The 27,923-nt window shown below is 58.6% G+C and overlaps 1 protein-coding gene and 1 long non-coding RNA gene across 18 annotated transcripts in view; one reads left to right on the top strand and one right to left on the bottom strand.

Annotated features, from left to right (window-relative positions):
- Positions 1-27,923, bottom strand: part of NRXN2 (neurexin 2) — a 98,202-nt gene that overhangs the window by 6,617 nt on the left and 63,662 nt on the right. For 13 of the 17 annotated variants that reach the window (XM_073883518.1, XM_025879285.2, XM_073883520.1 and 10 more), the window contains 5 exons: positions 22,725-22,906; positions 17,191-17,362; positions 12,880-12,969; positions 9,219-9,544; positions 6,816-6,894 (listed from right to left, as the gene is read on the bottom strand). In XM_073883518.1, the coding sequence (XP_073739619.1) occupies positions 6,816-6,894; positions 9,219-9,544; positions 12,880-12,969; positions 17,191-17,362; positions 22,725-22,906 (849 nt within the window). The remainder of the gene's footprint in view (positions 1-6,815; positions 6,895-9,218; positions 9,545-12,879; positions 12,970-17,190; positions 17,363-22,724; positions 22,907-27,923) is intronic. The other 4 variants (XM_073883523.1, XM_025879287.2, XM_073883527.1 and 1 more) reach the window with 1 other exon arrangement.
- LOC141370953 (uncharacterized) lies at positions 1,350-11,334 on the top strand. The gene is made up of 3 exons (XR_012375476.1): positions 1,350-2,197; positions 9,876-10,100; positions 11,133-11,334. It is a non-coding gene; the product is annotated as an uncharacterized lncRNA (long non-coding RNA).

The following is a 27,923-nucleotide window of genomic DNA, read 5'->3' as shown; positions in this document are numbered from 1 at the left end:
GTGGACGCGAGGTCAGGCGTGCGTGCATGTGTGCGCGTGTGTGTGTGTGTGTGTGTGTGTGTGTGTGCGTGCGCCCAGAGTTTGTTTCTGTGCACCTGGGCACACGTCTCTAAGCCTCTGTGTGCGTATGTACACGAACCTCGATGGATCTGAGCGCATGGACGCAGGTGTCAGGGAATCTGCATGTAAGTGAGCCTCTCACCCGCCTCTGAGCCCGGGTCAGAACCCGTGTGTTTGTGTGTGAATTCATGCCTGTACCGCTGAGAACCTGTGAGCATGCCACCTGTGGCGTGAGGTAGGCCTCTGGGAGTGACCCTTTTCCCAAACTCATTTTCTCCCTCTCCTGGGCACCGAGACTACATTTCCCAGCATCCCTTGCAATTAGGTGTGGCCCCATGACTGAGCAGTGGGCACTACTAGTACTGGCCCACAGAAGTCTCCTGTGTGCGATCCTCCGTGCTCTTTCTCCTCCTTCCGGTGACCTTGCAAACCACGTGCTGAATATCGAGGAGGAGCCATAGGATGAAAGGAGTCTGGATTCCCAAAAGCACCCCTTGGGGCAGAACTGCTGCTGAGCAGGAGCATCCTGGCGGGGCTTCACCTGAGCGAGAAACCTCCCTCGAATTCCCCCTGAGATTTGGGGGTCATCTGTTCCAGAAACAAATGTTACCTGAACTGATACAGACACTGAACCAGAAATGTACGTCACAAAAACCGGTGGCCTTCCTGCAACAATCCAAGGAAACGGCTAGAAAGATGCAGAACCATAAAATGCAGTGGCAGGACATCCGGTTCCAACCCTGCTTGTGATGACCTACAGGGAAGGCCATGTGCCTGTTGAGGCTGAGGCACAAAAGGAACGTGCCAGAAAGTCGGGATGACAAGGCTGGCTTTTACTGTCTGCTTTCAGTCACATATTACAAGAAGACAAAGTTAGGCAAGAGTGGGTGGGTTTGCAAGCAGAGAAGGGAACAGAGAGAGCCCAAAAATGTGGGGCTTGCCAAGTGTCAAAAAAGCCCCTGCTTCCAACCTGCAAGTCACAAGAGAGGTCAGGAATGGCTTTAAGGGACAAAGTGAAACCTCCACCTGAATAAGGAGGGCTCAGCCGTGCCCCACAGATCAACCTAAGGATGTGGCCTTCCCACCTACTGTTTCAAATGCCCTCAAAATAGTCATGACTAAATTAAGAGACAGGAAAGGATTCAGAGAAACAAGGAAATAAAGCTCTTGACAAGTATGTCCAGGAAAGAACGCTGAGTGAGTTACCTTGACTGCTTGAGCCTCTGGCCCCCAAATATGCAGGAGCAGGAAGTGGGCTGTCAACACCATAGGGCCCCCAAGAAGGACATTTCCCCCAACACCCACTTCAGAGATGGCCACGGAGGATAAGAACTGGTTAGAACCTCACACAGGGCAGTGCCAGGGCCACAAAGGAGAGGGCGTTTCTCAAAGACCAGAGACGGAGGGTTTAAGGAAGAAACTTCCCCGCTGCAGGGGTGGAGTCTCACTGCAGGGGTGGAGTCTGACGTACTGCGTGCTGGCTGGATTTCCTAAAGCTTAGAACTTGGGGCCTCTGTGTGTCTCCTTCCATCTTTCTCTCTCTTTTTATTTGTGTTTGTTTGTTTGTTTGTTTATTTTCATCCTTCTCTTTTTTCACTTAGTTTTTACTGTGGTGGCTGCATCTGGCCCACCACTGGATTTGGGGTGTGTGCTGAGCTCTGTAGACAGTGAGATCAATTATCCTTTTAGTACACAGGGATCCGGACCACATAAGAGTCCTCAGGAGCAAGTCTGGACCCAACAAGTGGGCCGCCACCTGCCAGACACCCTCCCCTTTGCCGTGACGGCCCTGAGTGGGTAGGGCTTCAGGATGTCAGGAAGAGTGAAAGGGATTGTTGGTGACCCAAAGCCACACTGAGCAGATAAATTGCTAGCTGGTCCCCAAATCTGTTTCTGCTTCCTCCTAGGGGCACAGCAAGGCCACACCTCCCCGCCTTCCTGGACACGGAGCTGTGGCCACGTGACTGAGCAGAAGCAGCAGGTGTAATGTGCGTCTCCTCCTGGGCCTGACCCACAGAACCCACCCCTCCGTGACTCCGCCTGTTGGTCACCTTCCACCACAACTGAGGAAGTCACCTGGGGAAGCGGACGAGGCCCTGGAGTAGCCCGAGGAGCTGCCCACCCACCAGGAACACTGGTTTGTAACCTTAAGTGAGGGACAAATCCATTTCTATGTAACAAACCACAGGTGTTGTGGAGGTTATCCATTACTGCAACTGCTGTTACCTTAAGAAACACTAGAATGTGAGCACATCTGCACCTCTGTGATTCTCAGCTAAAGGTGTAGGTCTGAGTGAGTGTGTCTGTGTGTCTGTGGACTTGAGCCTGTGAACGCCTCAGAGGGTCTCGTGTATGTGTGCATGGGGGCCAAGCCTCAGGAGGGATGCGCGCCTATAGGGTGCGTGCATGAGCTGCTTCCGTGGTCTGAGCACATGTGGGCATCTGGGGATCTGAGTACACGTGTCCGCGGGCACCTGAACAGCTGTGTGCAGGTCTGAACAGCTGAGTGTGCTCACTCGGAGGCGGGCACTTTACTGGGTCTGAACATGTCTGTATGGCCTGAGGGCCTGAGAATAGGAGGCCTTCCCCGCGCAGCTCAGGTGTGCATCTGAGCACAGGAGTAAGTGTGTCAGTACCTGTGAGAGCCCATGTGGGCCAGTGTAGACACCAGTGTGTGTGCGTGTGTGTGTGTGTGCATGTGCACTGCTGTAGGACCCTAGTACGAGTCTGTGTGCCTTGAGAGGGCTGAGCACTGGTGTGGCTCCCAGCATGTGTGTGAGTCTGAAAGTATGTGCCTCTGAGTGTGTGTGTGTGTGTGTGTGTGTGTGTCTGAGCATGTGCGTGTCTCTGAACACATGGGCGTGAACGTAAGAATGGGCCTCTGCAGGTCTGAGCTACGGGGAGCCTCAGAGTATCCCCTCTCATGGGGCCACGGGAGGGGAACAGGCATGGGTCTAAACAAACGTCTGAACGAGCATGGCCCCTGGGCTCTGGCGACACACAGCCCATCTCTGAGGACCTGTGCACACGTACCCTGGGGATCTCGGCACACAGGTGCCTTCAGGGTGCACGTGGGCGCACCTCTGTGGGAATGAGCCACATGTGCTTGGGACATGACATCCCTTTGAGGATGTTTGTGCATCCCAGTGCCTGTGAACTTATTCGTGGGACACTGTAGGTCCGAGCGTGAGTGCAAACTTGGGTGGAGCTGTGCCGCACACACCTCTGAGCCCGGGCACAGATGCATGCTTCCCTGAACTCATGCAAATATGTGCGCCCACGCCTCGGAGGTCTGAGCACACTGTTCTGAACATGCATACACGGTCCCTCTGAACCATCTGTGAGCATCTGTAAGCCTGAGCATGCACGGAGGACGTGGTCGGAGCTATGCAGGTGGATTTGTATACATGTATGTACCTCTGTGAGCTGACTGCAGGTGTGGAACTCTGGCAATCCGAGGACGTGTGTGAACAAGCTCACGCTGAACACACACGCCCATCGCGAGTGTCTGAAATATGTGGGTGCCTCTGACCATGTGCATGTGATCCTAAACATTTGGTCTGTGCCTCAACAGGTATGAGTGTGTGTGAGCGTGCCTCCGTGTGCTGAAGACACCCCATGTGCATACCTTGGTGTGACGAGCACATGTAAGTGTGAAACACTGTGGGTCTGAGCAGGTGGGTGCCTGTGAGCAAGTGGGCAGGTGTGAGCTTGCTGGGAGATCCATAAATGTATGTGCATGGATATATGTGTGTGTGCCTCTGTGTGTGCTTATAGATGTGTGCCTCTGTGGATCTGAGTCTGGGTGTGCACTTCCTTTGTGCCTCAAGGGGTGCACACTCTAATCCCTGCAGGGGCCAGGCCCACAACGTAATGCTTGGGTCAGGCTGGCTAAGACGGTGAGACATTACCCACGATGCAGAGCGCGTCCCCACTAAAGGCACTCCCATTCAAAAGAATCTAAACACTGTGTCCGGCAAACAATACCCTTCTTTGACTAGATTGCCAACCTCAAGTGAAATACCCACGCTAGAGGATGATCTCACCAAGATGGGAGGAGAAGGAGTGGGGCCTGGGGTCTATGAAGGGGCCCAAGTCAAGGGAAAGGATGGAAAGCAAGTAGGGATGATCCCAGGCTTGGCATCTGGATGCAGGGAGGAGGATCTGGCAGGTGGGAAGGATGCAAATGCCCTGGGGTCCCTGGGGTTAGCCCCTGGGTAGCCACAGTCTCCAGGCAGGCTGCCTTCACCTCTAACACTGACCTTGGAGCCCAAGGAGGCCTGGCCCTCGGCTAGAGGAAAAAGCCTCCCTGTACCGGGGGCACAAGAGGGCCTCTGGCTGGAGTCCCCTTTCCCTCTAAGTAGGGGGGTGGCATGGCCTAGATCAGCCTGAGGGGCTCTGGAGTCATCTTGATCTTCGCCTTGCCTCCCATCAAGATAAAAATCCAACTTCAAGCATTTCAGAGTGGCGCGAGTAGGGAAATGCAGGCGTGTGCCATGCACATCTCGGCGAGAGCCGGGGGCTTCCGACGGCTTCCTCTGGAGGCTTAAGCACACACTCTGCCCTTAATCTGAAGCCGGGTGCTGGGCTGCCCGCCGGCCTCTCCCTATCCCCCAGCTTCCATTCCTCCTCCACCCTCCATCCTCGCCTCATAGGCCTGGCCCTTTGACTGGGGGAGGGCAGCTGACCTGCCTACTTCAGCTTCTCCTTGCTCCCTTGTCCCCACACAGCCTAAGGGAGCTCGGCCCCCAGCGCACACACTCGGTGCCACAGCTGGGAAGCTAGAACCTTGGTAGATAACGTGTGGCCCTCGTATGGCCCGGGATGTGCTGCAGGTCCCTGCACAGTGGCCGTCTGGCCCAACACTCCTTTCCGTGGGGTCCAAGGAGAGCAGACCCCTCCTCTCACCCCACAGGAGCCCCCCCCAGAGTAAGCACATGTGTGCAAACACATGGGATGGGGCCAAGTGCCCTTCTCTCAGGACCCGCCAGCCCTATGTCCCCAGAGTCCAACCCCAGGGCTCTCATGGGGCCATTCATCACAGCCACTTTCGGCAGGCCCGGGCTCAAGGCACTGCTTCCACCTCCAGGAAAGCCTAGTCCTGACGAGTCAGAGGGGTGAAGCAGGGTCGAGGGGGGGGAATGCCATATTGAAGCTGCCAGATGCCCAGAACGTCCCAGAGCCATGGCAGAGCATGAGGGTGCATCCCTGAGCTGAGAGGGCCTAGTGAGATGGAGCCAGATGGCCCCCCAGCAGAGGGGCCTCCCCACAGTGGAGGGCGTCTGTTCCAGAAAGCACCAGCTCTTGGCTATGGATGGGGAGGCCTTTCCAACCCAACAGCCTACAGCTCCTCCAAGTGCCTCAGGGCCCAGGACCACCAAACAACCCTCCTCAGCTCTGGCCTACAGTTTCGGGGTGGCCTGGGCCCCAGAACTGCCTCTGCCTTTGGTCTCTGGAACCTGAGCCTCTGCCCCAAGGCTCCATGGTTTTTCTTGCTCTCCCCACACTCCTTCCATGGTTGCAGCCTAGGCTCAGCTTGAGCATCTCCTCTGGGACTGGCAGACCCCCCCCATTCCCCCCTACCCCAGGCCAGATTCACAAGATATGCCCCAGTCACACTGCCCACCTCACCTGACTGATCACCTCCCCCAAACCTGCAGGCATCCGCCCCAACCTCCAGCCTTCCAGTAGCAAGAGCCCAGGTGCCACACATTGCAAGGTAACCAGGAGAAGTCTCTGGAAACCCAAGCCAGGGATGAGGCTCCCACAGGCTCATCCAGGGAGTCCCATGATCCCTCACTGAGAAATCTGGCCATATTCAGTCCTTCCTCCCTTCCCGCTGCCAGTTGTAAGCACCAGGACCTCAGCTCCTCAGGCCCTCCCTCCCCCCAGCTCCTCTCAGCCACCCCCAACCTGCTCAGGTGAGCAGCCCTTGCATCCACTGCGCCATTCCACACCCCACACTTCTCAGTTGGCACTCGAGGCCCACCCTTCCTTTGCCAATCAGGTCTCTCTCTGGGGCCGCACACTTCTCTCCAGCTGAAAGGATCCAGCAGAGGCCTGGAATGCCACCCCTAGGAAGCCTTCCCTCCCAGCCCTGCTCTCCTTCAATGGCAGGTGCTCCACTAGAAATCTAGACCAGACCTCAGGTCCCAATCTCCCCAAGGGACCACACCTCCCAGCCACGCACTGCCTGGCACAGAGCTGCCGTGTGGTAGAACTGCCCCAGCTTGGCCTGGCAGCCCTGGCAGAGTGGCCACTTCCCTGAGACCGGGAATGAGCAGAGATCTCTACTGCTGACCCAGCGAAAATCAGGCCTCAGGGACTGATGGAAGTTGCAGTTCTGGACCCAAGAGCTGATGGGATTTGTAGTTCCTAAGCTTGCGATCTCCCACCTAACCACCCCCTCCCCACCCCAGACCCAATAAAGACTCATGGGAGCTGCAGTTACTCATCTCGCTAGGGAAAAGTCTCCCTCTTTCCTTCCCAGCATTCCTTGGCCCTGAACCCCAGGATCCCAAGCTAAGGACCTCACTACCTCGGAGGGCTGGGGCACCAAAGGGCCAGAAACTGCCTTGCCAGAGGGACAATTTGAGGGACCTGGAGGGGGGTGGCAGGAAGGCAGAGGAAACTATCGGGGAAAGGTAAGACCTGGCAGCAGGCCCCTTGGGCTCGGGCCAGGTGGCAGGGACAGTCGCCCCCCTCCCATCAGCGTCACCCGGGCCCGGGGCAGGGGAGGGGGGAAAGGCACTCACCAGTACTGGGCTCACACTCTTCCAGGTCCTCGTCATCACTTGGACACTCGGCAGAGGCCACCAAGAGGTCATCCGTGTTCTGTGGGCGAGAGGAGGGGGGGGTGGGGAAGAGGGTCCAGTGGTGGGTCAGTAGGCCCCAAAGCCACCTCTTGAGGTGTGGCACCACACGGGAGATGGGTCCTGGGCCAAGACACACACCCTGGTCTGTCCCCCAGTTCTCCCATTGCTGGCTGGGTGACCGAGAGCCTCCTGTTCCCCGCTGTGCAAAGACAGACTGGCCAGCGCCCACCCTGCGGGAGCTCCCACAGCTCCCAGGGATCAGTGAGACGGCACATGCTGTGTCTTTTATTTCCAGGAAGCCGGGGAGACTGGACACTAGCCCTGGGGGTGCAGGGCTGGAGCAAGGGGCCCAGGGCATCGGGGAGATGAGGCATGGGGGCCTCTGGAGACCAGCACAGGCAGAGAAGGGAAACAGGACCTGGGGTTGGGGGGTGGCTCTTGGCTCCAACCCCACTACCCCACCACCCTCATCTGTCTCCCAACCCCCTTCCCAGAGCCCGGAACCAGGCTGCACACAATAATTAGGGCTGTGGTTGCCATGGCAATGGGAGTCGACTTTGTCAGCATTTTCTTTCCTCCTGATTGCAAAGAAAGAGAATCCCCAAGATGAGTGAATGTAAGGGGGCGGGGAGGGGAGCGTGCTCAGAGTGTGTTAGGGAAGAGACCCAGGGAGGGAAACCCAGAGTCCGGGCAGGAATGGTGCCCAAGAGACTGCAGGGTGTGGGGAGAGGACTCCTGAAGGCCAGAGGTGGGAGGAGTCTGGGGTGGGGAGGGGTGGGGAGGGGTGAAAGGGTCACACGGTGCCTCTTCTTCACTCCCGCACCCCCACCCCACCCCCTGTCTTCGAAGACTGGTTTCCCTTGGGCATCCTTGCCCCTCCAGCAACCCCATCCTGTGGGGGCTTCTCCAGCACAGCTGTGACCCCGAAGGCCCCCACCTGCCTCTTCCACCTGGATGGTCAGTCCATCGCCCTCTCACTGAGACTGGGGGGCCCTTCTGGCCTCTGGGCACTGGGCATAGTCGGTGCCCAACCTTGGGGCTCCCTGCTCCCTGGGGCAAGGCCTGGCCTTTGGGGGCCCTAGCTTTTCTTGCCCGTGAAGGCAGAGGGGAAGGGGGTTCAGACTTCTCTCTCCCGCCTGCATGAGGCTGTCAGCCAGCGCCAGGCCCCCTACAGCACAGACTGGCAGGGTTGAGGGGACTTCAGGCTCAGGGAGTCATGCCCTCACTTACAGTGAAGGCCGGCGGAGTTGAGGCCCACCCCCCAGGCTGCCCCCAGACTTCTCCCCCACCCCAGCAGCATAGATTTCTCTCCAGACATAGAGGCTCAACAACCATGGGTGATGAGGGACAGCAGTAGCTCGGGCAGGGGCCTGGGGTGACTGAGTAAGGTCTACCATGCCAGGTGTGAGCCCTCCCTGGGCCACAATCATTGACGGCAACAACCAGAAAACTCAGCCGGGCTCCCGAGTTGCCTCCGTAAGTCACACACGCCCAGTTGGCTTTTGGCACCCGGAGAGCCAGGCCTATCCTGCCTCGTGAGAGCCTCATTCCCCAGGTTCGACCCCCCTCCGTGTACAAGAGAAGATCAACTCAAATCACTTGGGCTTGACCTGATCCAGAGAGAGCACCTGAGCAGGTGGGCAGGCAGTGCGGGGAGGGTAAAGCGCCAGGGAACCGTCTGCACCAACACCCCTCCAGCCCACAGGCATAGGGAACCCTGAGGCCCGCTGGGGGGGGAACATCTGCTCAAGGTCACAAAGAGAGGATGCGAGAAGGCAGTGGGCTTGGAGTCCCACTCTGAGGACACCGGCAATCCAGGAGACACTGTTCCGGGCCTCAGCCAGCCTCCAGAGAGCGGCGGCCACCCCCAGCTGAGCCTCTGGCCCCTCCAGGGCTGTCTCCTAGGTGCCCAGCCGGAGCAACGCCATCCTGGTTGTACCCATCTCTCACTCGCTGCCCACACCCCACGGGGCCTGGCCTCCGGTATGTGGCAGGCAGACGGGCCATTCCACCTTCACTCCAGTCCAGACTTCCTCCCTCTTGGGCAGTCTTCCCTGGTCTAGCTGGAGTACCAAACTCCCCCTTACCACTGGGCCTGACCCGTAGAAACAGTGACCACCTTCCCACGTACAACATCCCTGGTCACCAGGGCAAAGGCCACTTCGTGAGCGAGGCCTTTCCCACCTCACCTGAACCATCGCCATGACAAGGATGCAAAGGAGCCTCCAGGACCCCTCCAGTCCCCTCAGACCCTCCCCTGGGTGCCACAGTTGCTACGTAGACATCAGCCCTTTCCCCCACCCGAGGCCTCGCTCCTCGTCCATCAGCCCCAAGGGTCCTCACCTGCGTGGTGCTGTCCCTCAGCGTGGGGGAGCGGCCCCGGCGTGTGGTCGTAGTAGCCATGGTGGTGGTGGTCTCCATGATGGTGGTGGCCATGTCGGCCAGCAGGGTGGTGGCCGTGGTCTCCGCACTGAGCAGCACGGACGGCCCCTCCCCCACCAGGCGCAGGTGGCCCTCAGTCCGCACATTGGGGTCGCTCTCGGCGGCCAGCGCCAGCACCTTGAGCCCATTGTAGTAGAGGCCGGACACCTGGCCCTGGAAAGGGCGGCCCTGGTCCCGGCCCCCGATCTTGATGGCAGCCTGGCTGTTGAAGATGGTCAGCTGGCGGCCTGGTGGGGAGGGGAGTTGGTGGGGGCGGCGGACAGAGGAGGGGCAGGCAGTGGGGAGAGATCAGAGAGGGGTGGGGAGAACAGAGGGAAGCCGAGGGAAGGAAAGAGGGTGGAGAGGGAAACCAGCAAGGGGGCGGGGGGTTGGAGAAACGGGGGGGGGCGGACACCAAAGGGAAAGTCCTCGTCAGCCACAGCCCCCAGCCCAGCCAGGTGGGGACCCCAGAGGGGGAGGGGCCCTGAGGCACACATGGGCTGGGAAAGGGAGCCCAGCTCCCCCCTCTCCCCGCCATGCTCGTGCCTCTGACCCTCCCATCCCCCTCTCCTGCTCCAGGGGCATCGCTCCCCCTTCTTTCCCGTCCCTCAATTTGATCCCCATCTTCTCCCTCTGCTTCCCCAAACGTCCCACGCCCGGTGTCGTCCCCCCCGCCCCGAGCCATGGAGCCCTCAGAAGCAGCAGACAGAGGAGACAAAGAGGCGGAGACAGAGAAAGGGACTGGCAGGCTGAGTGGTCAGTGCATGTCAAAGCAGAGAGGGAGGCGACACCCACGTGCCGGAGGTAAGGACGGTGCGCGGGAGGAGGGCTGGCGTGCGTGAGGGTGGGAGCAGCCACGCAGACCCCACTCTGCCCTGCCAGCCACCACCAAGCCCTCTGACCTCTGGCCAGGCTCCCCTCTCGCCTCCCCCCTCCAAGGCCCAGGGGGGGACCTGACCCTGGAGAGCAGAGGCCTTCCTCCCCGCCAGGATGTGCAAGCACAGAGATGGAAAACGTTAAAGGGACCTTGCTTCGCTCGCTGACAGCCAAAAAAAAAACCCGCTCCAGCTCCAATCTCGCTCCCCATTCAGCAGTGACACCTGAGCATTCCCACCTGGGTGGGGTTCGGCTGTTCTTTTTGGTTTTAGTGGATCTGGGGGTCGGTTTAACCCTCTGAGTTTGTTGCTTTGGTTTGGTTTTTAGAAAAGATATTTATTATGTTTAAGTTTAGATTTAACTTTGGTTTTTGGTGTTGCTTATTTGGGGAGGAGGAGGGGCAGGGGAGCTACTCCATTGCCCCCCCGCTCCCCTGGACCTTCCCTGCGGGCGCTGGGGGGTTTAAGACCTGGCTTAGCCCTCGTTAGCCTCTGGTTAGTGCCTCGTTAAAGATCTGGTTTAGAGTTAGGTGTCTGTACTCCCTGCCCCCAAAACCTGGGCTGAGGATAGTCCAGCTTGTGAAACCCACACCCTCTTTGGAAACACAGGTTCCCTGGGCCACCCAACCATCTGTCCGACCGTCCACGGCGAGGAATCTGCTCAGCCCTCTGCTCAGCCTCTCCCCACCCCCCGGTGCCCTCTCGCTGCCCAACTCCTTACTCTGCCCTGGAGCAGTGGCACCCTCTTCCAAATGGGGGACCCGGAGCCCACAAAAGCTGAGCACTAGTTAGTAGCAACTGGAATGCCAGACCCAGAGAGGTGCCTGAGGACGACCACGTCCAGAGATTACTCCCAGGCACAAGAATTAGGAGACGGTCAAGAGGAGAAGGCTCATCCAGTCGTTGAACACGTTGGGTAAGCAAATGCTTCACAATTAAACGACAGGTTTCCTTCTCACAGGACTTCTCAGTGTCTTTATTAAACCAACGTCCACGTGCATCTCCAAGAGGAAGAAATGGGATTTGGCGTTTCCCAAGCTCCTTTTACCACAGTCTCTTTCTTGGGAAGCCTCTCATGGGACTTGCGCTTCACCGGCCATGTTTTGGAACGGGAAACGGACTCATTCGATAAATATTTATTGAGCACCTACCACATGCCAGATGCTGACAGTAAAATAATCCCTCCAAGAGGGCCCAGATCTCATTCTTAAAAACTTTCCTGCTCTTTACTTCATCTCAGTCTCCCAGCAGCCCCCAGGAGACAGGCTGAGGAGGCTGACCCCTCATGAGAAAGGGGAAGTGAGCTCCTCCTCCCACACCCTGGGAAATACCAGAGCATTTTGCCCCATCTTTCACTTTCCAGAAGCGGAAGTAGAGGTCTAAAGAGAGGGAATGGCTCCGCAGCTAGGGAAGGAGCACTGGGGTTCACCCTCACCTGAATGCAAAGCCCCACCACCCCTCCCCCACCAAGGGCCTGTCCAGCTCTGCCTACCTGGGGTCACAAGTTGTCCCAGCCTCAGCCCAAGCTGCTCCCTTGGCCTCTCTAATTCTGGGAGAGGGAGTTGGGTAATGGAGAGGAAGCTACACAGGTTAGCGAACTTGGCCCCTGCAGCCCCGCCCGCAATGAACTCCTCAAAGGGTTAAAGTTCGCCCCGCTGGAGAGAGCAGCCCAGTGCGGCTGGGGGCTGTAGGTTTTAGCGATGTCTGTTACAGTCCCTTTAACTTTTTGTCCTGTTATGGATTTATCACATCTGGTTATCAACATGTTTAGTCCCCGCTGGCTGTGTGGGGGGCTGGAGGTGACATTTGGGGGTTTTAGCTGGGGCAGGCCCCAGTGGACATTTAAAAGCACAGTTATCAGCTGGTTAGGTGGGGATTTAACAGTGCTACTTCCCCCCTAGAGTTTAGCCTTAGAGGTACAGAGCTCGCCCCCTCTCCGAAGGGAATGGGATGGCTTTGCCCTTGGCCCCAACTTCCCTTGGTGACAAGTGGCCTTCTCCCTCACACCCAGCAGTGCCTCGCCACTCAGCTAGCCTGTTGTCTTCCTCATCCGCTCAGCCAGCACAGAAAGCCCTGTGGGACGGCTGCCCCTGCCCCTACCTCCTAGTTTCTCCCTACCCCCGCCTCTGTTTACTTCTGAGAGGCCTTCCAGACCAACGTGGGCCCATTCCGGAGACAGTGTCCCACAGCCACTCCCTTGGGTGGGTGGGTGGGGGTCTTTCCTGTAGGATGTGAGCCCCCCCCCCCCGGCTGCTTCCCTTTCCTCCTAGGATGACCCCGGTGAAGCCTTCCCACCCTCCTTTTGGATCCTAGGATCAGCACTTCCTGCTTTTCAGCGCCCTGTGGCCCTCTGGCCGGCCCTTCACCAAACCCTGCTCCCGATCTACACTCCAGCCTGCTTTACCAGGTTCGGGAGGCTCAGCTCGTGGATTATCCTAGCCCATCCCAGCTTTGGAAAGAGCCCAAGGACTCTCCCTCTTCTGAGCAAAACCCAGCCCTGTCCAGAACCACCACTCTACTTCTAAAGACACAGATGATTGACTCCAGAGAGGAAAGGGGAGGGCATCCCGGGGGGGGGGGGATCATCAGGCCTCCGCTAAGGGGCGGGCGACGGGGAAGGCACGGTGGGGAAAGAGAGAGCTCTGCACCTTTAAGATAGTGTTTTTAAAGTTAATTAATTAATTAATTAATTAATTCTGGTTAATTACCTTTGTCGAGCAGCCACTCATCTACTACTCGACCAAGCCGGTAGGGGATTCTCTGTCTAGCAATCGCCAGGCGCTCGTTATCAAAGTTTCCTTGGAAAAGTTTAGAAAGACAGTAGGTTTCTCAGGCGGCGAAGTCCAAAGGAGTTAGCAAAGTAATTACGCGTTTCTCAGGAGATTCAGAGTAAAGCAGCAACATCCACCGGAAAGGGGGGAAGGTCCACCCAAGGCGGGAGAAGAAGCACTGGGTCCCTCATCCTCCCGTCCCCTCCCTAGGCTCCCGTCCAGAGCCAGCCCCACCCGAGGGGCACGAGTGACCCAAAGAAAAAGACAGGGACATAGAAGAAAAGGAAAGGGGATGGAAAAGAAAAGGCAGCTGGAAGGTCAAAGGTCAGAGGTTAAACAGGTTTATCTGTGCTCAAAGCTGCTGTGCCCACCTTCCTTCCCCATCCCAGAGCGGGGCAGTGAGGGCAGGGAGGGGCATTTAGCGGGTTTAAGTTAGGGGTGGGGGGGCCTCAGTGGCCCAGCTGGTTACTGAGTTTAGAGGGTGGTTTAGAACTGGGAGGGGTGGGTTAAGTGGGGTTTATGCGGCATTTAGGGGGTGGCCCGGCACTCACACTTAACAGTGACATTTAAACCACTTCTGCAGGCACTCAGCTCCCTTTCCCTTCCGTGCTCAGCTCCCCGAGGCGCCTTCTTTGCCAGCTCACCCCACACCCCTACCCCACCGGCTTCCACCCCCATCCCGCCCTCCCCAAAGGGCCCACTGCTGCAGCCTTGCCACCCTGCCCACCATCCCTACAGGTCACCCTGCCACCCCGCCACCCCACCCACCCCTCTGGCCTTCTCCACCTCTCCTGCAGCCATCTCTTCCATGCCTCTAAGCCTGCCCTGGTTCCCTCCCCACAGGCCCTCCCAAGCCCCTCTGCCTGGCGGCTCTCTCCCCACATCTCAGCCCCATTCCAAGACCCTCAGACTCAGTTCTGCTCTGGTCCCCTTTTGTCTCTGCCCTGGGGACCCAGCCCAGCTCCTGACCCCCGTCACTCACTAGCCTTTCTCCTTCAGGCTCCTCCCCCTGATCCCTAACCCCATCCCTTCTCCACCCTGCCTGTCCCTCTCTCCACTCATCATTGTCCAGGCCCTGGAGATGGGGAGCAAAGATTGTGTGTGTGTGTGTGTGTGCGCGCGCGCGTGCACGCGCGCGCCTATATGAGAGAAACAGACTTTGGAAAGGGGTTTGTCAGTGTGCCTAGGAGTTCGGTGTGCTCCTCCCCACACCTACAGGCTGTGGATTACCCTAGTCTGTAGCAGTGGAAATGGAAATGATTTCCTTTGGGGGAATCTGGCCACTCTTCCCATTGAAACCATGTACAGTGTTCAATAACGTGTTGGCGGGGGCCGGGGGGGGCGGCTTTCCTGCTCCTCTCACACTGCATGGCTGTGTGTGCCCCCAGTGAGGCCTGGGCCCGGGCCTGCCGTGGACATCTCCTGTGAACGAGCACACAACGTGTCCATGTGTGTGCATGGCTGCTGCCTCCCTAGGTGCTTCTGACACAACAAGACCTTGCCTTCCCTATGGATTTAGGTCACTAGTGTTTCAGTAAAAATGGATTGTTCACTCGTTTAGTCACTCAGCAAACATTTCTTAAGTGCCTGCTCTACTCCTCGTGCTGGGTTTTGGAGATGCAAAGACGAAGGCTTGGCCCTTACACGCAGAGTGCCCCAGCCAAGCAGGGGAGACTGGCAAGTGACCAGTAGTGTTCTTTGTTCTGCTAGAGGTGGCACAGGGCATCCCAGCCTGGGGATGGGAGTGAGAGGGACCAAGAAGACACTGGAGGAGAGGTGAAGGGGCCAGAAGGGAGTCAGGCACAGCAAGGAGGGGGGGAGCACATATGCAGAGCCAGAGACTCAGGAGGGCAGTAGGCTCTCAGAGACCTCCCGTGTGTGTCTGTGTAGAGGTCCCTGTGTGTGTCCCAAGAGGAAGGGAAGAATGCACATCTGCCTCATTGGAGCACATAACAGTTCTAACCAAAGTTCTGTTTGTTGAGCACTTCCTCTATGCCATGCCTTTCTAGTGCTTTCTTGGGTTATTACTACGAGGTGCCTATTATCCCTATCTTTCAGAGGTGGAGACAGATTCACAGAGGCCGGATGACTCACCCAAGGCCACATGACTTGTCAGTAGGAGGTCCAGGATTAAAAGGACTCGGAGCCTAAGAGCTGAGTCTCTGTGCTCCTGAAAAGTCTGGAGTCCCAGGGTCTGGGCCAGTGCAGCCTGCCAACCCAGCCCGCCAGTGGGGCTCAGGATGACACTTGGCTTTCGTCGACCATCTGCCCTCACACTGCACACAGGCAGGCACCAGGTTACCCTGGTTTGTGAGAGAGGGGGCACCCACCAGTCTTCCCCACCCCCCGCCAGGGGTCCCTGAGCAGAAGAGAGCAGGCATGAACCCTCCAACCTGGCCCCTGGCCTGAGGGGCCCCAAGGGAAGAAGCTCTGGACCCAAGTCATGGCTTGATGTGGTGAAGCCTTCATGTCCTCCCAGTACAACCCTGTTCAGCCCAGGCTGGAGTCCTCACTCTTACCACACTGTTGCCCTCACATGTGTGTGGCTGAGAGAGAGAGAAGACTGATGGCCGTAGGGTAATCACACCCGCGCAGCCTAGCCTGTGCACCTGCAACACTTCACACAGGAGTATTTGTGTGCTTCAGCGACCCCACACAGGCCCAGAACCTGGGTGTAGGCTGGCGTCCCTCGGCAGGGCTCGTGTTTCTCCTATGTCAGTCTGACCTCACAAGTCTTTGCTGTCATCCATGTGTCTGTGGTTGGCCTGTATGTCTGTTAGCCTCTGTATTTCTTGGCGGGGGCGTGGGGGGGGGGGGGGGGAATGTGGTTCTCTTTAGCTCCAGAGAGGGTTGGGCACAAGCCTGCACGATGGGGAGCTGGGAACCTACACTGGCATCTTTCTGCCAGTGTAAGTGGGCCCATGAGGGTTTGCACACCTGCACCTTTCCCTGTCCTTCTGCCCACACCCTTCTCAGCCAGCGTGGGGCAGCCTCTCTGCCCCCGCCTTGGCTATAACTTCTGCCTCAGAGAGGGACTGAGGCTGCAGATGCTCTCCCTTCTCCTCAGTCGCCCCCATGTGTGACTGTGCGGGGTCGCTCAGCCAGATCATACCTCCGCAAGTCTGCATTTCTGCAGTTCTCCCCTGCAGTGGCTCCCTTCCCCTCCCCCTTGGTCTCCCGCGCTGGGCTCTCCTCCTCTCCTTCCCAAGGCTCTGTCCACCTCTTCTCCCACTGGCTGGGTCCGTGCCACAGCATCTCCATATATCTCTCTGCATCATTCCGGGGCTGCCTCCGTCTCTGCTACTGTCCCAGTGACTGTTCCTATATCTCTCCAACGCCCCTCCCCTGGCTCCCCCGCACTCTGAGGCTCTTTCTCTGCCTCCTCATCTCTCCTATGTCCTCACCCCCTCCCTCCCCTTGCTCCTCAGACCTTGGTTTGTCCTGGGCCACCACAGCCATCACACTGTGTGACGCTATCGAACGGGGTCCGTTTGCATCCCCGTTCCCCCCCCCCCCCAGACTGCGAGCTCCCTGCAAGCAGAGGCTGTGTCCTGTTCCCCCGTGTCGCCCGAGCCTGACACCTGGGAGGCTCCCTGTAAAGGTCTGTGGAATGCGCTTGCACCCCTGTCACTTGGCATTCTCTCCCTTTCACCATGTCCCTTATTCCCTGAGACATTGGGGTTCCTTTTCTCTGAGCCTCTGTGGTCACTTCTCTTCCTTTATCTAGACCTCCTGATATGGATCAGATTTGCTCTTTGTAAAGACTTTGGTTCATTCCTTGGTTCCGTCCTTGGGATCAGGCCTGCCTCCTCGCAGAGATATATTTTGGGTTACTGATGGATCTCTCTTTGGTTTCTGCATCTGCCTCATTTCGGCCTGTCCCTCAATTCTAAGCCCATCCTTTGCTCGGTCGCGTCAGACTCTCCCTACTTCTACCCCTCTTCCTCTTCTCTTCTCCCCCACCGCCACCTGGACCCTGGCCTTGCAGCCTTCCCAGCTCAGCTCCGCCCCCTCCCTAGCCCACAGACTCCCACCACCGAGGTCTAGCTCCGCCTTGCGAATGCCCACGTTTCTCTTTAGCCACGTCCCCACTAGCCTTGCCTTTCGCGCGGCCTCACCCCAGCCCCAGCACGGCCGGAAACCTCCCCGCTTAGCCCCGCCCCCGGCGCAGGCAGCGATCCTATCAGAGGCCGCCTTGCCCGCCCCGCCCCGCCCGCAGCACCTCCTCCGCGCGCCGGCGCCGCCTACCTGCCGGGTACCGCTCATTGACCGGCCAGCTGTCCACCTGCAGGGTGGCGTTGCCGCCACTTCGAGTGAAGCGCACCACGTGGTATTTGCCGTCGCTCACGATGGCGTTGGGCTCATCGATGGTAATGTCGTCCGTGCCCACGTTAAAGATCACCCCCACGGTGCCCTGGTCCTGGGGACAAGGAGGTAGAGGTCAGCAACCGGGAGGGAATAAGAGTTCACTCTTTCTAGAACTCCACCTGTGACCACTGGCCCAAATCTGTGGCACTTCACAGCTTTAAAATGCACATCTCCTCATCATGCCTTTGCTGACCTTCTCACCGGCCCAAAGAGGTGGGCAGGCTTGCCTCTCTCTCACTCGCAGGCATGGGAGTGACCTGAGATTCAGAGGGGTACAGACCACAGTGGGGCGCAGAACCTGGCCCGGGAGCACTTCCACTACCCACACCTGCCTCTTGCCTTTTGGTTCGTTCAGAATATTCACAAATGTTTACAGGGCACCCATTCTGTGCAAGGGCCACTGAGTCCAGGCCCCAGACATGGTGGCCAGGACCAAGCTGGGGGCCAATGGAAGCTCAGAGGGTGGGGGATTGCCTAGGGCATGACCAACACTTTCCTCCGTGCCAGAGGAAAGACTGGCCTCCCTGCTCCCTACCACCCCCAGCCTCGAGCCTCCCCTTCTCTGCATGCTCAGCACGGAGCAGGTCCCCCGGGGCCCCTGCACTAGGGCATCAACATGCCTCTCCTGGCATCTCATCAGGCCCCATGTTGGTCAGGCCTGAGTGTGAAATCATAGGAGTGGAGGTGGGGGTCTGAACTCTGTATTTTGGGGGGTGATGAGTATGGAAAGAGATCAGGGAGACAAACCAAAGTAGACTTATTAAGGAAAGATGAGTGTGTGGGTATAAGGGGTAGACAATGGGGCTGGGAGCTGAGGAAGGACACAAGAAGAAAGTGAGAGACCCAGGCCTGGAGAAGGGCAGCAAAGAGTCAGTCTCAGCAACCTCTGGGACCTAGGGTCCCAGGCTCTGGACACGGCAGGGCCTGGGGACCCCTGCAGAGGCCACCCAGGATCCAGCCCCAGAAGAGTTCTGTTGATGGCACTGGTGTGAGAGGGAGCACTTCACCAAACCCCTAAAATGTGCCGGGCCCTCTGTTCTCTTCATCCCCACAGCAACCCTCTCAGGAAGCTGATGGCATTCCCAGCTCACCAAGGAGAAAACTGAGGCTCAGGGAGGTTGAGTAACACCCCCAAATCCACATCACAGGAAAAGAACCCCAGATTTGAACCCCAGTTGGCCTGACTCCAAAGCCAGTGCGCTCTCCCTCCCACTGGTCTAGGGAGACACTGACTCAAACTGCAGGGGGATGATCTGAGCAGCTACTAAGGCCAATCCCCCTGAGAGACCAAAGACACCTACCTAAAGAAGCCAGCGGAAGGCCCAGGAGGCCCTAAACCTGAGCTCCCATTCCATTCCCATGCACTTGCCAGCAGCACTTGAGCTCAGCCTCCTGAGTCCCCCACAGCCCTCCTCCTGCACAGGACAGACACCCACACAGGCTCACTTAGGCCCCCTGAATCACACACAGTCATAGGACCCAGATCATCAGAGAATATACACACTCACACAGGTCTTCCTGAAAGACTACCCCAGTCCAGCCTGGGCATGGGGGCCAATCACCTGCCAACTCCTCGTCCAACAGAGCCAAGCAGCTTGGTGGCACTGAGGATGGGATGTGGGGCTCACAGATGGGGCGGAGACTGGGGTTTTGCAGAGAGCAGGGCACAGGGTGGGCAGCTGTGGCTCACTTGGGAGATCCAGGCCTGATCCCTTCCCACCTTGTGGGCCCAGTTCTCCCCCTCCTAGAACCTGGGAAAGCCCCCGCCACACACACACACACACACACACACACACACACACGCACGCACACATGCACACACAGAGTCATACACGCATGCAGCATCTCTCCTCAGGTGCAGTAAAGCAGGGAAACTGAGGCCGGGCTCGCCTAACAAAGAGTATTCACAAGCCCCACGCACCCACCACCCACAGACTGACAACATCCCAGGGAGACTGGATGATCACATGCTCCCCACACACATGAGGGAAACAGCCGATGCTCCTCAGTACTATTATTAGCGATAACATCGCCCGGAATAGCATCAGCCCCTTGGACGCCTCAGGGGCTTTCTCCCTGTGAGGCTCAGGCCAGACGGTGATGGTGGTCAAGGAGTAGAGGCCACCTGGGAGCTGGGGTGCCAGGGAGGCCTGCGGGGGTGACTGGAAGGCAGGACACCCGGGTTTCCTAGGAGGCAACCGAGCTCAGAGCCATACACTCCGGGGGAGAGGCAGCTCCCAGAGCTGCTCCCGACGTGAAGTCAGTTGTCACTTCTGTTAAAGTCATTAATTCCTAATTCCCCAATTACCTCATTAGGCGGCAGTGGGGAGAACGCGGCCGCTCCTACAGCAAATAATTATGGGAGTCAAAATTAATTTGGCAAAGTGGAGCGACGCTTTATTAGAAACGTCAAATTGCTTTTCTCTTATTTTGCTGCCGCCTCCCCACTCTCCGAGAGCTGCTAGTGACGCACGGCAGCAGGAGCTGGTGTGTTCCCAGGAGAGGGGTGGCTTGGGGGCTGTCCCCCAGGGGCTTCAGCCCGGCTGGCCCGCCCGGTGCTCCCCTCAGAGCTTGCCTCTCCCAGGGCTCCCACCCTTCCTCCGGGGCCCCAGCCCTCACCTGGCGCCCCACCCCTGCCCTCTGCAGCACCAGGCACCAGGCCTCATCCCTCCATAACCCTGAGCCAGGTGAGGCCTGGGGGAATGCTGGGAGAGAAGAGGGGGTCCCTTCTCCCTGCACCCCGAGCCCCTACACTATCTCTTCAGCGCTGGGGAGCCCTGTTTCCTAAACCCACAGACACAAAGACCCGCAGGAGTGGTCAACCAGGCAGACGCAGAGCACAGGCAGATCTGGAATCCCAGACGCTCGGGGTGGGAGCAGATACTGAGCGCTTCCTGCAGGCTGGGCCGTGTTCTGAGGGCTTGACACACACAGTCTCACTGGAACCTCACAGACTCCCTTTGTCCTTTTACCGTCCTGTTATCGGGCCACTCCACAGATGAGGACGCTGAGGCTCATGGGGTGAATGCACGAGGCCAGAGCAAGGAAGTGACAGAGCTGAGACTCAAACCCAGGCCGTCAGCTCCGAAGCCATGGCTGGCCTCTCGCGAGTGTGTGGAGACAGAGCACAGCCCTCATTCCCAGACAGGGCCACGGGGACACAGCCACACCTGCCACAAGGCCAGGAGACTGGAGTAACAGCACATACCACTCTGCTGGGGAAGGCACGTGGGGAGCAGCACACGTGATCAGGGGCCGCGAGCCTCTCCACCACAGTCCCTCGAGGTCCCACTGTCAGTCCTGACACCAACAGAGTATGCTCCCAGCCCCACACGCCACACACACTCATGTGTGCCGTCCACAGCCACAGTCTCTCACCTCCAGCCGGAGACACTGTCCCACTCACACAGGCACGAACCTTCCAGGCCTTCTCCCCCGGCGACTCGCCCCTCCGCACCCCTTTCCAACACACTTCTCTGCCTGGCCTCCCCCGTCCAGCACCCAGCAGCTGCGGCTCCCACTCCAGCTCCACTCCGCCCACGGGACATCTCACACCTCCTGCCTTTGCTCCCTGGTGTTGGGGGAGGTGTGTGCAGCCAGGGGACCCTGAAAAGTTGATGTGCATGGAGGGGCCAGTTGCCATAGTCCAGTCAGATGGGGAGAGGCCAGAGCTCAAACATACTTCCTTGGTCCCCCTAAAGCCCAGGACCCCCTCACCCAGATCTTTCCAGCACAGAGAGCCTGGCCACCTTGCTCGATCCCCCGGCTCAGGGGGTCCTGGTCATGGTCAGCACCTGGGATGTGGGCAGCAGGGGACTTACAGGTGGAAGTGGAGATTGAGGTCAGAGGCCCAGGGGTTAAAACCATGAGAAGGGGACAGGGAAGAGGCTAAGTGCAGAAATGAAACAGAGCAAGGCCAGAGGCCACTGGGAAGGGTATGGGGTAGGACTAGAGATGGAGAAAGGGTCAAGGAAGGAAAGGGGCTACCTGAAGACCAGAGTTAAGATGAAAACTGAGAGGAGCTGTGAATATGGTGGTGAGGGGGTTGCGGCATGGTATGACAGGGGGGTATGGCAGGTAGGACATATGGTGGGCAGGGGGTATGATGGGTAGGGCATATGGCGGGTAGGGGGTATGGAGGGTAGGGGGTATGGAGGTAGGGGGTATGGAGGGTAGGGGGTATGGAGAGTAGGGGGTATGGCGGGTAGGAGGTATGGAGGGTAGGGCGTATGGAGGGTAGGGGGTATGGAGATAGGGGGCATGGGGGGTAGGGGGTATGGAGGTAGGGGGTATGGAGGTAGGGGGTATGGAAGGTAGGGGGTATGGCGGGTAGGGGCTATGGAGGGTAGGGGGTATGGGGGGTAGGGGGTATGGCGGGTGGAGGGTATGGTGAGCAGGGGGATATGCAATAACGGTGGATATGGCAGGTAGTGTGGAAGGGGGGGTATGAAGTGTAAGGGGGCAGGGGTGTGGCGGGGAGGGCAGATAGGGGTAGGTCTGGCAGGAGGCCCAGAGGGAGGCACTGGAAAGCGGCAGAGGTTGAGGCGGGAGGATGGGCAAAAAAGGGCAGAGCCAAGTGGGCCAGGAGGTCCAGGTGGGGATGTGGTGCTGGACCAAGAAGTTAGAGAGGAGGGAGCTTGACAGAGAGGGTACAGGGGAGGCAGGGTAAAGGGGCCACTGGGAGGGCAAAGGTCATGGGAGCGGCGGTTAAGGGCAGAGCAGAGGCAGCCGCAGATCTACAATCAAGGTGAGGAGCAGGCACGGACTGCGCCGGGGCCAGGAGATGTGAAGATGCAGAGCGAGATAGGGATGCCTGGGCGGCTCAGTCGTTAAGCGTCTGCCTTCGGCTCTGGTCATGGTCCCAGGGTCCTGGGATCGAGCCCTGCATCAGGCTCCCTGCTCAGTGAAGAGCCTGCTTCTCCCTCTCCCACTCCCCCTGCTTGTGTTCCCTCTCTCGCTGTCTCTCTCTGTTGAATAAATAAATAAAATCTTTTAAAAAAAAAAAGAAGCAGAGCGAGAATCTGGGCAGGACACAGCGGGCTGCCCTGGGTGGTCTAGCAGTGAGCAGATGGTGGCCCAGGCCAGTCACCATGTGGGGACACTTCATGGGCTGCAAGAAGGCCCAGAAGGCTCAAGGAGGCCCTGTGTTCAGGAAGGTCAGAAGACACAGATGGAGTCAGGGAGTGGGGAGTGCAGAGCTTCCAATCAGCTAGGGTGGCTGTGGGAATGCATGACAGGAAGGGAGTGGGCCTCAGAGGCAGAGCCACGCAGAGGGACCTCCAGGAATTGGGGAACACATGAGGGAAGATTCGAGGTGCTGATCCCATGGTAATGAGAGGACTGAGTAGATTTGGGGTAGGAAGACCGGGGGTGGCGGGGGGCTGGGGGCAGGGGCCAGGGCCCTAGATCCTTACGATGTGCAGCTGTAAGTAGTCTCCGAGGCCGGAGGCACTGTCCACCCGCACCAGTACAGCACTCCGCTGGTGCGTGCTGAAGCCCACGGCCAGGCGGTCCATCCTCGTGCTGGGCCGGTCATTGGGGGGCCACGTGTAGGTGATGAGCGCTCCCCCCTTCCCAAAGATGTATGTGGTCCCGGCTGCAAAGAGAAGGGAGAAAGGGAGATATGACTTCAGGCGAGCGAAATTGGCAGGCCCTAGGGGCTGCAACCAGAGCACAGGGCCACCGGGCTTGGGCTGTGATGCCCACAGCAGCCGCCAGCCCTGCAGTCCTCGGGAACAGTTGGCGGGCGGGTGCCCGGTGAGAGCCTGTGCACGCGCACAGACAGATGTAGCTACCTCATCAAGAATTCTAGCTGTAATTACAGCAACACAGAGAGGCAACAGAGAGAGTGACACACAGAGAGAAGCCAGAGAGAGGCTGCAAGGGGATCGAGAAGTGTACGGAGGGCAGGTGGGCCCCGGGGGGCCTGGGCCCCACCAACTCAACTTCTCTCGGCGCTGGCGGAGGTGACAGATTAGAGGTGTGGGCTTCCGTGGGGCCAAGCTGAGCAGGCACCAAGGCGAAAGGAGCCCCAGGCGATGGCGAGAGGCGCAGGGGCTGTGTTCAGCTCTGACTCATAGCCCACAGCCTGGCATCCTTCCACCACCTGCCCCCAGCCCCTCCCAAACCCCTGGAAATCCTGGTCCCAGTTTGCCTAGGACTCCTTGCTTCCACTCCCAATTAGGGGGCTGCCTGGGTCCCAAAAGAGGGGGTGCCTGGAGCCTTACCCGGCAAAGAAGAAACAGGTATTGGGGCTGGGGGTGTGGTGGTATGGAATAGAGACTGACAGAGGAGGAAGGAGGCAGAGAGACAGATGGACAGAGAGGGACAGAGAGGGGTGTAGGTGAGGGAAAGTGGGAGAATGGGAGCCAGAGATGAAGGCTCCCTCTCCCCGCCCTCCCCCACCCCACCCTCCCTCCCCCTCTTAGTCTCCTCCATCCGGCTGCCTGCCGGGGGCGGGTGTGAGGTCCCTAACGATCTCAGCCCCAAAATAAACCCCATTAGTCGCCATGTTCCCTCCTGTGGCTGACTGGGCTCCCGGGGGGGGGGGGTGGGGGGCAGACGGATGGCTGGGGTGGGAGCTGGGGGCTGGTCACCCAGTTTCCGGGACGGGAGCCTTGTCTGGGAAGCCTTAGAGGACTAGTACTCCGGGGCCTTCAGAGAAGGAAGAGAACAATCTTGCATTCTTTAGAACATAAATGGAGCAGATGAGATTCATCAAATGCTTAATTAAATAATTAGCCACTAACAACTCCTCTCAAAGCACTTCTTGGGGGAGAGGGGTTCAGGGGAGGACTTACCCAGAGAGAGAAAGGCAGGTGGGGCCTGAGGGCAAAAGCCTGAAGTAGCCTGGGAGGAAAGTGGGGCCTCCAGGTAGGAAGGAAAGCCCTGGGGTCAGGGAGCTAGGAGCCGGTAAGGCGAGGTCAGAGGAGGGCCTGAGGCATGAGACACTTCGGAGGCGTGCAAACCCGCTCCATGTTTGCTCCATCAAGAGGGCAGCCCAGCTGGTAACGCTAAGGCCCCTCAAGCACCTTGGGGCATCTCTCACCTCAGGGACTAGGAGCCCCAGTGCAGTTTGGACCAGCAGGGATGAGGGGGCTCTACCCCAGGAAGCTCCCAGGCCCCTGAAGGAGGGAGGCGCCATCTGCACCACCTGCAGGCCCAGGACAGAGCTGAGAAGGGAAGGCTGCTGCCTGGGTCCCAGAGAGGCAGTGAGGCCAGCAGGGCTTGGGGGGGGGGGGGGCGGTGGCAGGAGCTGTTCTCCAGAGCACTTGTCATCAATGCCTTCTAACTCCCCAGATGTGGCCAGAGAGGAGAGATGACCCCGGCCCCAGAGCAGGGCAGGGCAGGCAGGAAAGAACCACCCTGATGCCTAATAACTGGCAGACAGAGGGAGCTTGGCTCTGCCCCCTGCCCCCCAGACCAGGTATCCTTTATACCTGGGGGCCCTGGAGGCCCCATGGTGAGGGCAGAACCCTCAGGATGGGGGACCCAGGATTAGGGAGGAGAGCTGGCCGGTGGTAGGGTACACAGTGAGCCACACCCCCACCCCAGGCGGGTCACTTGCCCGGAAGGGGCTGGGCCTGCAAGCTGGGAGCAGGGTAGGCCTCAGCCAGGAGCAGCCTCTCCACTCCCAACACTGCAGCACTCTGGAAAACCGGCTGTTTCCATGGCAACCATAATACCCAGGGTCCTCCCTTCCCCCCCCCCGCCACTCACAAGCTGTAAGTCCCAATTTGGGGCGTGGGGAGGGCCAGGGGCACTGAGATTGCTGACCTTCCTCCACACAGCCCCTCTCCCAGCCTCCCTGACCAGAGACTGCTGCCTCTTCACCTCATGGGCTTCAGGGTCCCCCAAGTCAGACGCAGGAGGGGCTCATTGGGTTCCTTGGTACCTCAGACCCGCCAAACCCTATGTCCGTGGGACCTGCTTCCAAACCTCCCAGGTCTAAGGGAAAGGAAGCCCTTCCTCCTCACTTCCACACCCCAGGAACCCAGACAGCACATCGCCTTGGAGAGAACCCTGCCTGAGCCCAGAGAGAGTCTGAGGAGCAGGCAGGCCCCACGGCCCACAGGGCACTGAGGCCTCCTGCCGGCACTCAAGCCCCAGGCCCCACAGCAGACCCGTCCCCAGGGAGGCACCCACAGACCCCACACCCACACACAGGCGAGGACACACCCAGCTGCACACAAAGACCCAGTGTGGGGAGGCAGGCTCCGGGAGGAGGCACGAGGCAGCATGGCGGGGAGCGCACAAAGACGGGCCTTGGCAGGCAGCGAGGGCAGGGGCCGGCTGGACGCGGGACAAGACGGCCACATGTCCCCGCCCCCGAGGCCAAAGGCTGCCCCGCCCCAGCCCTCCAGCCCCCACCGCCCCGCCCCACCCCCCCCACCCCGGTTCCCAGTCCCCAGCCCAGGCCCTGCTAGCCCGGCTTCCCCCGGGGTTTACGACCCAGCTGTTCTAACCCTGCAGCCAGTTTATTACACGGGGCAGGCCTGTTAAAGCCTAAGGGCGTTTATTACACTGTGGGGGAATCGGGTGGAGAGACGCATCTCTTGAAAAGGCTGAATGGCTTGTTGGACTGGGGCAGCAGTAATTACCCTGGGGAGACATTTCTCCCTCCAGCAGGGGGGGTGGATGGCAGGCAGGAGGGCAGGGCCCTGAAGGTAACTCCCGTCTCTCCCCCCACCCCACCCCCTGCAAGCTGTCCTCCATGCCCCTGGCCACCAGACTCCCCGGGGGCACGCAGACAAGGAGGCCAGGACACCACACAGCATCCAGAACCTCTGAAAGTTTCCAGAAAGAGCTCCGGGGGAGGGGCCTAAGCCAAGGCCCAGAATGTTACTCTAGGATGGCCCAGACCCACTGTCTTTGACCTCCCCATCTAGCTAGTGAGCTACATAGTGCCTAGCAGGGGGGAGGGGGGCACACAACCCTGAAGCCCAAGGCAAGAGAGCCTCTGGCCACACACAAGGTGCCACGGACCCAGGTACCCACCACCAACGGCCCAGGGCTGGCACCTTCTGTCTACACCCAACATCGTCTGGGCCTCCTGGACCCCAAAATTCACTGACCCCAGTAAAACACTAAATGATCAAGAATCTTCCCTAGAGTTCCCACACACCTGCATTCTAGAAAAACACAACAGCCAGCCATTAATAATGGTTAGCTAATGCAGACCCAAACAATAAACTCATTTCTTGTAAAAAAAAAAAAAAAAAAAAACACCCACAAAGCGATGCCCCTGTGGTTAAAACTACATGTGCAGACCCTCCATCTGCCTGCCTCTGTGCAGCATCAGAAGCCATGACAAAAACCTTCTGGTAGACCTAGAATCTGAGAAGCTAAAACGCCTGTACAATCCCGAAAAGCCACGGTCCTGGGTGCCCATAGCCCGTACCAGCTCTTTGTATATGGACCTCCACAACACAGGGGGACCTCCACAGGTCCACATCCCTGGGCTCAGCTCTCTTGATCTAGAATCCCAGAACAATATTCCTTCAATTCTTGTGCCCTTTCTTGGCCATAACCACCCAGTCAGAAACCCAAGTTAACACACCCCTTTTCAGAATCAAGATCAATGCCAGCCCCCTTTAGAAGCAAGCTAGAGTGATGAATCCAGAACCCTGGAAGCTACTGACTCAGAACTGAGGCTGGAACTGACCCCTCCACCCCCCTACCCCCACCACCCCCGCTTCAGGGAGTAGCAGAAATGAAGATCGGAGGGGCTGAAAGGCTCTGAAACCAAAATCGGGGTCAAGAACCAGGAGAGTGTCACCCCCTCGGGGCACTTTTAGGAGCCAGGTGTACTGGTCCCTCCATGCCCAGACTGACATCTGGTGCAGGGGTGTCAATGGGTGTCTGGCAGGTCGGTAGGGATATTGTGTAACAGGAGGGGTTGAGGGATGGAAGGTAAATGGAGGAAAGAGTGAAGAGGAGGGAAGGAAGGCAAAGAGAAATATAGGGAGAAGCCAAGAGAAGGGACATGGAAAAGCGAGTGCAGAAGGAGAGGCTCCCTCACACTGGGGGATGCTAGGGAGATGTTGGGGCAGAGAGGAAGGATCTCCCCCTCTCCTAGAAAGCTCTCCCAAGCTGGCCTCTTCCTCTAGCCAAGCATGGGGTCCCAAGAGAAGCCTTCCCTTCACCTCTTCTCATGACTAAGGTCAGCAGAGGTGGGGGTCAGCCATAACAGGTGGCCTCCTCCCTACTCTTCTAGCTGCCCTTTGACCCGCTTCCCTGCTCTCACCTGCCTGACCTTTTCTGGCTCCTCCCTTCAGGCTCCTACCACCTTCCATCCCTGTCCTGCAGCACCCTCCTGCTCCCCTCTGCTGCCATGTGGCACTGGGCAGCCATTAGCCCTCTTGGGGCTGTTCTTCTCCTCTGCACAGCAAGGGGGTGGCCATCTCTCAGGCAACCCCCACACCAACATCACACACACACACACACACACACACACACACACACACACACACACACACTCCCACCCATACTCTCTCCTCCATTTTCTCTCCTGGTTTCCCAGCTCTTTGCATCCTGACTCCAGCTCCTTCACTGAGCCTCCCTGTGCCACTCAACTCCAAGGAAGGCCCCTCCTTCCAATCTGCTCACCTCCC

This window comes from Callorhinus ursinus, unplaced genomic scaffold (genome assembly GCF_003265705.2).
Source record: "Callorhinus ursinus isolate GAN/ISIS: 27379988/994484 unplaced genomic scaffold, GSC_fseal_2.0 scaffold51, whole genome shotgun sequence".
In the NCBI taxonomy this organism is placed as follows: domain Eukaryota; kingdom Metazoa; phylum Chordata; class Mammalia; order Carnivora; family Otariidae; genus Callorhinus; species Callorhinus ursinus.
This window is presented reverse-complemented; position numbering and strand designations above follow the sequence as displayed.